At 46.2% G+C, this 12,213-nt stretch overlaps 1 protein-coding gene across 2 annotated transcripts in view; it reads right to left on the reverse strand.

Annotated features, from left to right (window-relative positions):
* Positions 1-12,213, reverse strand: part of LOC109137507 (uncharacterized) — a 17,710-nt gene that overhangs the window by 3,396 nt on the left and 2,101 nt on the right. The window contains exon 6 of one of the 2 annotated variants that reach the window (XM_027272207.1): positions 666-694. The exons of the other annotated variant lie outside the window; for it this stretch is intronic. Coding sequence (XP_027128008.1) covers positions 666-694 — 29 coding nt within the window. The remainder of the gene's footprint in view (positions 1-665; positions 695-12,213) is intronic. 2 annotated transcript variants of the gene reach the window in all.

The following is a 12,213-nucleotide window of genomic DNA, read 5'->3' on the forward strand; positions in this document are numbered from 1 at the left end:
ATGTAAAGAATCTTGGAGTTGTTTTTGATCAGGATTTGTCCTTTAACGTCCATATAAAACAAATCTCGAGGACTGCATTCTTCCACTTACGTAACATCGCCAAAATCAGACACATTGTCTCTCAAGTGGATGCAGAAAAACTAGTCCACGCATTTGTTACTTCTAGGCTGGACTATTGTAACTCTTTGTTATCAGGCTGCTCATAAGTCTCTTAGGACTTTGCAGTTAATTCAGAATGCTGCTGCACGTGTTCTGACAGGAACCAAGATCAAGAGATCACATCTCTCCCATTTTGGCTTCCTTGCATTGGCTACCTTTAAATCTAGAATAGATTTTAAATTCTTCTCCTTACTTACAATCTTCATGGTCAGGCACCATCTTATCTAAAAGAGCTCATGGTACCTTACTCTCCCCCCCCCCCCCCCCCCCCATTACCACCACCACTTCACCTCACTTGAACCGAGGGTCTAGGACAGGGTGTCACTCCCTGTACAGATGTTAAAGCCCTCAGAGGCAATGTACTTTGTGACTTTGGCTATACAAATTTGATTTGACTAGATTTGATATGTCTCTGAGACAAGGTTGACACTGACTTACAGTCCCTGATGGTTCATACACAGTTTGATTTTCACATGGGTTCACTTCAGTTCTAGTTTTGAACTCACCGTGTTGTCTTCAGGTGGTCTCTGGTTCCCTGGAAAATAAAGCACAGAGTAACATTTCAGCTCTAAACTTACAGTTTGTGTCATCAGTCTGAACAATGTTGCTCTGAATTTTCTCACCTCGAGCTGTGATGAGAAGAACAGTGATCACAGTAATTAGGAGGAGTTCAGCCACACGCATACCAACATGATGTAGTCCAGAACAGAACAATCTGCACGACTGGGGTCAGAAAATAACGTCAGTCAAGAAAGTTATGATCAAAAACCAGAAGCACAAACGTGTGTTTAGCACAAGAGGCTGTGAAAAGTCCCAAAAACTGCAGTTCCTCAAACGTCCACTTGAGACTGGCTTCAAAACGAGTCACTCTCCATAAGCCCCCATGTTAAACATCCAAGATCCGCCCCGCGACCATGCAACTACATCTTAACTCCATCTACAGTGTTTATGGTGTGTATAAATACATTCAGACTCTGAGATTTGTTTCATGTTGAATACAGATGAAGAAGCTGCTTGTTTCTCACCTTCTTGTGATGTGCCACCATCGTTGTTGCTGCCCATCGTTGTTGCTGATCGTGTTCGCATCGTTGTGCTTCCATCGTTGTTGCCGCATCGTTGTTGCCTCCATCGTTGTTGCCGCCATCGTTGTTGCTGCCATCGTTGTTGCCGCCATCGTTGTTGCCTCCATCGTTGTTGCCGCCATCGTTGTTGCTGCATCACCTGAAAAATCAAAAAAGTCTGAATAGTATAATATTGCATTAAAACAAAAACCCAATAAAAAGACTGTAAACAAACAAACTGTTGAATGAAGAAAAACCTATTTCTTAAATGAGAAAGAATGATGTCATCTTCTGACTTCAAACATCAAACAAATCATCAATATAGTTTGTTCCATCAGGATGAAGTGACTTTAAACAGCTCATCATGAGCTCACCTGTTTCTCACCTGAGGTCTGACGGCTGAAGGGAAACTGCTGCACTCGTCCATTGTAAGAGAGTCATTCACGTTTAAGTGACTTGTACTTCTTTGACTCCTGCTTCTCATGGTCAAATTAACTGAGCACCTACGCTGTGATGTCTCCTTGTCTTTAACTTTACCTCCTACAGCCACTCCACTCTGTGATAACACCATCGCGACACGAGCAGGACAACGTCACCTCTCATTGTTCTCGTTTTCAGTCACTGGTGAAGAGAGTAAATTCACTTCTCACTATGTCAGAATTATTGGATGTTTTCACAGTTTGAGCTGAAAACATGATGATGGAAATACTCACTGCTAACAGGTACAGATAACCACCCTGTCTCCACGTCCTGATTCAGACTGTGTGCAGATTACGACCAGCTCTTCATCTTGTGACTTTCTTTATAACCAGAGAACGTTTCTGTGTAACACTCAGTCTGTCTGATTAGATTTGGCTTCTTCACAATCTGCCCATCTTAAACAGCTCTACTGTGTTCGTCGCTTGTTGATCATTGAAGAGCCAGTCAGTCGCTCACATTGCTCTGATTACAATCACATTTGCACAAGACAAAGTGACTTCATCTCCAACTCTGGACAACAACGTCAACAGTTTCCGCCACTGCTGCTGAAACAATGAGAAAGGAAAAAAAAAGATCAAATCTGAATCTGACTTTTCTGTGAGATTTAGTCTGATGATCATTTTAGTTTGTTCTCTAACATTTCTGGTATTTCTATATTTGTTATAAATGCATCTTACCTGTAAAGTGAAGCGCAGAATCAGAAAATGAAGACATTTGAATCCAGAATTCAACCATCGTGCTTCGTCCGTCTTCTGTCTCTTCTCGGCTGTAACTGTCACAGTCTGGAAGCTGCTGGGAGTTAAATGATGAAAGATGATCTACTTCCTCACAGCGACTCAAGTCCACACTGTGGACAGTCCCACCGACTGTTTGTGACGTTTTCTCACGGTGAAGAGGGGAAGTTGAGGTGTGAAAACTGTTAGTTTAGTTTAAATGTTGCATGAACGCAGCTTGTTTCCTTTAGATAGAGTTTGTTAGAAACAGACAGGAGTCATGGTGATGTTTGACGCACACATGAACACACAGGTGAAGAGTCAAACTCCTCGTCCACCACACTTTGACTCTTGATGTCCCCGGTGCAACATGTTGCTGCAGCAGCCTCTTCCATCTTTGCAGTCCTTTTTCAGAGAATGAACAGGAAGTGTTTTTTAGACTGTGGTTAAGAAGAGCAGCAGAGCTCTGAGCGTATATCAACTCGAGTGATGACACACGTTCATCTTTTTTACAGTCTCAGGTAAGTTAATGTAACGTTATTTAGAACAGCTGTAAAGTGGAGTGATGCATGTGTTAAAGGTCTCAGTGCCGTTATTCTCTATATCGACACTCCTGGAAGGACTCTGTCCAATCAGATTACTCGGTCTGTATAAACTGATCAAAGTACTGTAGGGAAGCGCTGGAGAGGACACATTTTTGTGGAATATCATTTATTAAAAACAAAAACAAAAAACTTGTGTTCAACCTCTCTTCTGACATCGTGTGTGCTCGCAGCAGCAGTGGCAGCGGTGCCACGAGAACCTGTGCAGCTCAGCCGAACGAGTGAAAACAACGACTCGACGTAAACCAGGAACCAAACGGACTGTTTAAAGGTCCGGTGTGTAATTCTGCAACCAAATGAACACCCCTCACCTCTTGCAAGCTAGTGGGAGAACCTAAAGCGGGTACGAAACTCGTGAAAAAACCATGAGCCTGTGTTGGTTTGTCCGTTCTGGGTACTGTAGAAAACATGGCGGACTCCGTAGAAGAGGACCCGCTCCGTCTGTAGAATAAAGTCCATTTCTGGTAACAAAATCAAACTTATGAGGAGTATTTTTCCATATTTAGCCATAAATCCTCCTAAATCTCACACACCGGACTTTAAAGAACAGAAGGAACATTTTCTTTAAAAAAACAAACAACATAAACCTTTAACGAAGGCCTTCACATGCGCCAGGAAACATCACAGACAACTTAAAGAAACAAGCAAATAAATGATGAAGAGGCACTGAAATCCACTTTCCTAGTGAGGTACAGTATCCCACACACACAACAACAGTCTTTATAATGTAATACAGCATGCGTACAGATAAACTCTCCTTTGGTCACATTAAATTAAAAAACAAAGAGTTGAACTGAGGAGGGTGCGGCGGCCGGCTGATGAGCGTCATCCATCGTTTGGCTGCTGAAACAGTTCCTGTTCATTCGGGGTGCAACTGAAGGCAAAGTGGTGTTTCGCCACCAGGAGGAGAAAGAGAGGTGAAGGAGGAGCAGGAGGAGGAGGAGTGCTTTGATTTCTGCTGAGAGGGTTTCTGGTGTGTGCTTCAGGTTTCTGCTTCCGAACTACAGTTTGTGGACGGACTGTGAAGTTCGCCATCAACGAGAGTGATCGATCACAAATACAACACCGAGTCCAAAAAAGTCTCTGATTTACAGAGTTTCCTGATGGACAGTGAAGTAAACTGTAGCTGCTGTTAGCTCAGTTTGTTTGTGAGCTCAGAGCACCGAGGGAGTGTTAGTGTTGTACCACAGGAGTTGAAGAGGGGGTTTACAGGCCCGGAGCCAGTGTCGTGCTAGAACAGGAGCTGGACAATACGTGAATTAGTATCATGGATCAGTAACGTCACTGTATCAGAACAAATACACGTGATCAGCTGTCCGTGTTTACCACGATAAATACAGATTTCTAGTTCATCAGTTTGAACATTAAACATCTCGTCTTGAAAAAAGATTTTTGGAATCGGGGTTGTACTAACGACCGCCGAACACGTCGTGATCGATCACTCAAACCCTCGTCGCGGCGTTTGTAGAAGGACCGCCCACTCAACTGACATCCCGTGAGAACGCACGAAACACGCCGTCTGATTCCCGTTTGGTTCACCGTAATAAAATCGTGCATTTTTTTTTTGAGTTGTTGAGTGACGAAACTCTGTGCGGCCTTTCTGTGAACTCTATCGCGTCACACCGTTTGTCCCGGTGTGGCGGCGACTTCTGGTGAGCTGCCGGTAAAAAACAACGAAGCATTCTGTCTTTGCAAATGAGATGATGTTTGTGTTCATTTGCATATCAAGTGACGAGGTGGAGGAGGGGGGTGAGATTCGATCACAGTGGTCACTTGAGAGGGTCCGGCTCGTAGTGGTAAGAGGCCTGGTGTGGCTGCCGCCGTGCTGCTGCTGCTGCTGGTTGTTGCCGTGGGCCACGTCGTGCGCCGCCTGGCTCGGACTGTCCTGAACCTGCTGGCTCGGGCCCTCGTAACCTTGCGCTAGCTGAGGGCCGCGTTGTTCTCCAGCCCCGGCCCGAGCGGCGGTGGCGGCGGCTGGTAGGGGTCGTTGCACCTGCCGGCTCGGTCAGAGTGTCCAGCTCATCTACCTGCGGCCCCGGAGGTTGCATGACCACCAGCTGGTCCTGGGGGATGTCCGCGGCGGCCGCAGCCAGGTTAGTGATGGACTTGGACTTGACACATTGGAAGTCCACGTGCGGCTCTTCCCTTCCTCTTTCTCCCAGGACATGCGGATGAGGGAGCTGGACGTAGTTGTAGATGACTCCGACGACCTCCAGGACGCCGCTTCACCTTTCCTTATAGGTCGGGTAGCCTGGAGAGAACAGAACGTGATCAGATTGTTGCACTTGTCCAGGTTGTACCCTGCCTCTCGCCTGAGACCCTGAGAGGATGAGCAGGTACAGAAGATGAAGATGACGTACCTTCTATCCCCAGTCGGATCTTTTCAGTCCTCTGTCCTTCGCACGGACTTGGCCACGTCTCGTTCTCACTGTACTTGAAGAAGCGGTACAGCTTGGTGCTGTAGATGACTGTGGAGAGGAAAAAAAAGAGAAACGAGTGAATCCACGGCGGGATCTTTGACGACTCACCTGACGCTGGTGACATCTGATTTTTGCGGTCAAGATCTTTTTCTGGTCTTTTTCTGTTTTCCAGCAATCGGACGGTGTCTTACTCTGCGAGTACTCCTCTCCCATCTGTGGAGGATACTCCTCGTCCCAGTCCACCACGTCGTCGTCGGTCAGCACCACCAGTCGACACTCCCGCTCTCCGCTCGAGCGCGCTCGCCCACCATCCGCGGCGCACCACTCCTCCGGTAACACTCGAACTGACGCCGGGCACCGTGTTGGACAGCTCGTGCATGAGGGCGCCTGAGGAGGGACGAAGGGGAAACACGGTTTACTCTCCTCCACCAGCGACAACACAACTAGTCCTTACTGTTTGTAGACGAGGACGCACAGATTCGTCCTGAGAAGGGTTGCAAACGCAAAGTGTAAATGTCCAGAAACTTTCCATGGGAAGTTAATTTTGGAAATATTCAAATTGGAACCCATAGTTTCAAGTAGAACTTTATCAGTTTGAATTATTTTACTGACCTACAATTTTCTGATGTTATATTCAGACAAAACTGAAGTTCTTGTAATTGGACCCAAACACCTCAGAAACTCTCTTTCTAGAGACTTAGTTACTTTAGACGGGATCACCCTGGCCTCCAGCTCCACTGTAAAGAATCTTGGAGTTGTTTTTGATCAGGATTTGTCCTTTAACATCCACAGAAAACAAATTTCGAGGACTGCATTCTTCCACTTACGTAACATCGCCAAAATCAGACACATTGTCTCTCAAGTGGATGCAGAAAAACTAGTCCACGCATTTGTTACTTCAAGGCTGGACTATTGTAACCTTGTTATCAGGCTGCTCAATAAGTCTCTTAGGACTTTGCAGTTAATTCAGAATGCTGCTGCACATGTTCTGACAGGAACCAAGATCAGAGATCACATCTCTCCCATTTTGGCTTCCTTGCATTGGCTACCTATTAAATCTAGAATAGAATTTAAAATTCTTCTCCTTACTTATAAAGCTCTTCATGGTCAGGCACCATCATATCTAAAAGAGCTCATAATGTAAAATAATTCAAACTTGATAAAGTTCTACTTGAAACTATGGGTTCCAATTTGAATATTTCCAAAATTAACTTCCCATGGAAAGTTTCTGGACATTTACACTTGCGCTTTGCAACCCTTCTCAGGCACGAATCTGTGCGTCTTCGTCTTACAAAACAGTAAGGACTATGTTGTTGTCGCTGGTGGAGGAGAGTAAACCGTGTTTCCCTCTTCGTCCCTCCTACGGCGCCCTCATGCACGAGCTGTCCAACGACGGTGGCCCGGCGTCAGTTCGAGTGTTACCGGAGGGATGGTGCTGCCGCTGATGGTGCGGAGCGCGCTCAGAGCGGGAGGAGAGCGGGAGTGTCACGTGGTGGTGCTGACCGACGACGACGTGGTGGACTGGGACGAGGAGTATCCTCCACAGATGGGAGAGGAGTCTCGCAGCGCAGAGTAAGACACCGTCCGATTGCTGGAAACCAGAAAAAGACCAGAAAAGATCTTGACCGCAAAATCAGATGTCACCAGACGTCAGGTGAGTCGTCAAAGATCCCGCGTGGATTCACTCGTTTCTCTTTTTTTTCCTCTCCACAGTCATCTACCAGCACCAAGCTGTACCGCTTCTTCAAGTACACGAGAACAGAGACGTGGCCAAGTCCGTGCTGAAGGACAGAGGACTGAAAAGATCCGACTGGGGATAGAAGGTACGTCATCTTCATCTTCTGTACCTGCTCATCCTCTCAGGGTCTCAGGCGAGAGGCAGGGTACAACCTGGACAAGTGCAACAATTGATCACGTTCTGTTCTCTCCAGGCTACCCGACCTATAAGGAGAAGGTGAAGCGGCGTCCTGGAGGTCGCGGAGTCCTCTACAACTACGTCCAGCGTCCCTTCATCCGCATGTCTGGGAGAAAGGGAAGGGAAGAGCCGCCACGTTGACTTCCAATGTGTCAAGTCCAAGTCCATCACTAACCTGGCTGCGGCCGCCGCGGACATCCCCCAGGACCAGCTGGTGGTCATGCAACCTCCGGGGCCGCAGGTAGATGAGCTGGACACTCTGCGCAGCCGGCAGTGCCAACGACCCCTACCAGCCGCGCCACCGCCGCTCGGGCCGGGGCTGGAGAACAACGCGGGCCCTCAGCTAGCGCAAGTTACGAGGGCCGAGCCAGCAGGTTCAGGACAGTCCGAGCCAGGCGGCGCACAGCCTGGCCCACGGCAACAACCAGCACGAGCAGCAGCACGGCGGCAGCCACATCAGGCCTCTTACCACTACGAGCCGGACCTCTCAAGTGACCACTGTGATCGAATCTCACCCCCCTCCTCCACCTCGTCACTTGATATGCAAATGACACAAAACATCATTCTCATTTGCAAAGACAGAATGCTTCGTTGTTTTTACCGGCAGCTCACCAGAAGTCGCCGCCACACCGGGACAAACGTGTGTGTGACGGATAGAGTTCACAGAAAGGCCGCACAGAGTTTCGTCACTCAACAACTCAAAAAAAATGCACGATTTTATTACGGTGAACCAAACGGGAATCAGACGCGTGTTTCGTGCGTTCTCACGGGATGTCAGTTGAGTGGCGGTCCTTCTACAAACGACCGCGCGCGGTTTGAGTGATCTGATCACGACGTGTTCGGCGGTCGTTGTACAACCCCGTTCCAAAAATCTTTTTTCAAGACGAGATGTTTAATGTTCAAACTGATGAACTAGAAATCTGTATTTATTGTGGTAAACACGGACAGCTGATCACGTGTATTTGTTCTGATACAGTGACGTTAACTGATCCATGATACTAATTCACGTATTGTCCAGCTCCTGTTCTAGCACGACACTGGCTCCGGGCCGTGTAAACCTCCTCTTCACTCCTGTGGCAACACTAACACTCCCTCGGTGCTCTGAGCTCACAAACAAACTGAGCTAACAGCAGCTACAGTTTACTTCAATGTCATCAGGAAACTCTGTAAATCAGAGACTTTTTTGGACTCGGGTTGTATTTGTGATCGATCACTCTCGTTGATGGCGAACTTCCAGTCCGTCCACAAACTGTAGTTCGAGCCACAGAAACCTGAAGCACACACACAATCAACCCTCTCAGCAGAAATCAAAGCACTCCTCCTCCTCCTGCTCCTCCTTCACCTCCTCTTTCTCCTCCTGGTGGCGAAACACCACTTTGCCTTCAGTTGCACCCCGAATGACAGGAACTGTTTCAGCAGCCAAAACGATGGATGACCTCATCAGCGGCCGCCGCACCCTCTCAGTTCAACTCTTTGTTTTTTAATTTATGTGACCAAGGAGAGTTTATCTGTACGCATGTGCTGTATTAAATTATAAAGAACGTGTGTGTGTGTGTGTGTGGGTACTGTACCTCACTAGAAAGTGGATTTCAGTGCCTCTTCATCATTTATTTGCTGTTTCTTTAAGTTGTCTGTGATGTTTCCTGGCGCATGTGAAGGCCTTCGTTAAAGGTTTTGTTGTTTGTTTTTTTTAAAGAAAATGTTTCTTCTGTTCTTTAAAGGTCCGGTGTGTGGATTTAGGAGGATTTATGGCTAATATGGAAAAATACTCCTCATAAGTTTGATTTGTTACCATAGAATGGACTTTATTTCCAGACGGAGCGGGTCCTCTTCTACGGAGTCCGCATGTTTCTACAGTGCCAGAAAGACAAACCAAACACAGGCTCATGGTTTTTCACGATGTTTCGTCCCGCTTTAGGTTCGCCCACTAGCTGCAAGGGTGAGGGGTGTTAATTGGTTGCAGAAGTCACACAACGGACCTTTAAACAAAACCAGTCGTTTGGTCCCTGGTTCGTCGAGTCGTTGTTTTCACTCGTTCGGCTGAGCTGCACAGGTTCTCGTGCCACCGCTGCCACTGCTGCTGCGAGCACACACGATGTCAGAAGAGATGTTGAACAAAAGTTTTGTTTTGTTTTTTAATAAATGATATTCACAAAATGTGTCCTCTCCAGCGCTTCCCTACAGTACTTTGATCAGTTTATACAGACCGAGTAATCTGATTGGACAAGAGTCCTTCCAGGAGTGTCGATATAGAGACTAACGGCACTGAGACCTTTAACTACATGCATCACTCCACTTTACCGCTGTTCTAATATAACGTTCATTAATTCTTTACCTGAGACTGTAACAAAGATGAACGTGTGTCATCACTCGAGGTTGATAACGCTCAGAGCTCTGCTGCTCTTCTTAACCCCAGTCTAAAAAACACTTCCTGTTCAATTCTCTGAAAAAGGACTGAAAGATGGAAGGGCTGCGCAGCAACATGTTGCACCGTGGCATCAAGAGTCAAAGTGTGTGGACGAGGAGTTTGACTCTCACCTGTGTGTTCATGTGTGCGTCAAACATCACCATGACTCCTGTCTGTTTCTAACAAAACTCTATCTAAAGGAACAAGCTGCGTTCATGCAAACATTTAAACTAAACTAACAGTTTTCACACCCCAACTTCCCCTTCTTCACCGTGAGAAAACGTCACAAACCGTCGGTGGGACTGTCCCACAGTGTGGACTTGAGTCGCTGTGAGGAAGTAGATTCATCTTTTCATCATTTAACTCCCAGCAGCTTCCAGACTGTCTGGACAGTTAACAGCCGAGAAGAGACAGAGACGGACTGAAGCAGACTGGTTGAATCTGGATTCAAATGTCTTCATTTCTGATTCTTCGCTTCACTTTACAGGTAAGATGCATTTATAACAAATTAGAAATACCAGAAATGTTAGAGAACCTAAAATGACTCACAGACTAAATCTTCACAGAAAAGTCAGATTCAGATGTGATCTTTTTTTTTCCTTTCTCATTGTTTCAGCAGCAGTGGCTGGACAATCTTTGACGTTGTTGTCAGAGTTGGAGATGAAGTCACTTTGTCTTGTGGCAATGTGATGTAATCAGAGCAAATGTGAGCGACTGACTGGCTCTTCAATGATCTAACAAGCGACGAAACAGTAGAGCTGTTTAAAGTGGGCAGATTGGTGATGAAGAGCCAAATCTAATCAGACAGACTGAGTGTTCACCGAAACTGTTCTCTGGTTATAAAGAAAGTCACAGATGAGAAGCTGGTTACTCTGCACACAGTCTGAATCAGGACGGTGAGACGGGTGGTTATCTGTACCCTGTTAGCAGTGAGTATTCCAATCATCATGTTTTCAGCTCAAAACTGGAAAACATCCAATAATTCTGATCATAGTGTTGAAGTGAATTTACTCTCTTCACCAGTGACTGAAACGAGAACAATGATGAGGTGACGTTGTCCTGCTCTGTGTCGCGATGGTGTTATCAGGTGGAGTGGCTGTATGAGGTAAAGTTAAAGACAAGGAGACATCACAGCGTAGGTGCTCAGTTATTTGACCTATGAGAAGCAGGGTCAAAGAAGTACAAGTCACTTAAACTGTTGAAGGACTCTTTACAATGGACGGAGGCAGCAGTTTCCCTTCAGCCGTCAGCCTCAGGTGAGAAACCGGTGAGCTCATGATGAGCTGTTTAAAGTCACTTCATCCTGATGGAACAAACTATATTGATGATTTGTTTGATGTTTGAAGTCAGAAGATGACATCTCTTTCTCATTTATAGAAATAGGTTATTCTTCATTCAACAGTTGTTTTTGTTTACATGTCTTTTTATTGGGTTTTTGTTTTAATGCATCTTATACTATTCGACTTTTTTGATTTTTCAGGTGATGCAGCAAACATGCGGCAACAACGATGGAGGCAACAACGTGGCGGCAACACGATGGCCAGGCACAACGATGGCGGCAACAACGATGAGCACACGATGGCGGCAACAACGATGAAGCAACAACGATGGCGGCAACACGATGAGCAACAACGATGGCAGCAACAACGAGGTGGCAACATCACAAGAAGGTGAGAAACAAGCAGTTTCTCACTGTATTCAACATGAAACAAATCTCAGAGTCTGAATGTAATTTATACACACACTAAACACTGTAGATGGAGTTAAAGATGTAGTTGCATGGTCTCGGTGCTGATCTTGGAGTTTTTTACATGGGGGCTTATGGAGGTGACTCGTTTGAAGCCAGTCTCAAGTGGACGTTTGAGAACTGCAGTTTTTGGGACTTTTCAAGCCTCTTGTGCTAAACACACGTTTTGTGCTTCTGGTTTTTGATCATAACTTTCTTGACTGACGTTATTTTCTGACCACAGTCGTGCAGATTTTTTCTGTTCTGGACTACATCATGTTGGTCATGCGTGTGGCTGAACTCCTCCTAATTACTGTGATCACTGTTCTTCTCATCACAGCTCGAGGTGAGAAAATTCAGAGCAACATTGTTCAGACTGATGACACCAAACTGTAAGTTTAAGCGTGAAATGTTACTCTGTGCTTTATTTTCCAGGGAACCAGAGACCCCTGAAAGCAACACGGTGAGTCAAAACTAGAACTGAAGTGACCCATGTGAAATTCAAACTGTGTATGAACCATCAGGGGACTGTAGTCCGTGTAACCTTGTCTCAGAGACATTATCAATCTAGTCAAATCAATTTGTATAGCCAAAGTCACAAAGTACATTTGCCTCTGAGGGCTTTACAATCTGTACAGGGAGTGACACCTCTGTCCTTAGACCCTCGGTTCAAGTGAGGTGAAGTGGTGGTGGTAATGGGGGGGGGGGGGGGGGGGGGAGAGAAGGTACC

The sequence above is a fragment of the Larimichthys crocea genome, chromosome XX (assembly GCF_000972845.2).
Source record: "Larimichthys crocea isolate SSNF chromosome XX, L_crocea_2.0, whole genome shotgun sequence".
Lineage (NCBI taxonomy): Eukaryota > Metazoa > Chordata > Actinopteri > Sciaenidae > Larimichthys > Larimichthys crocea.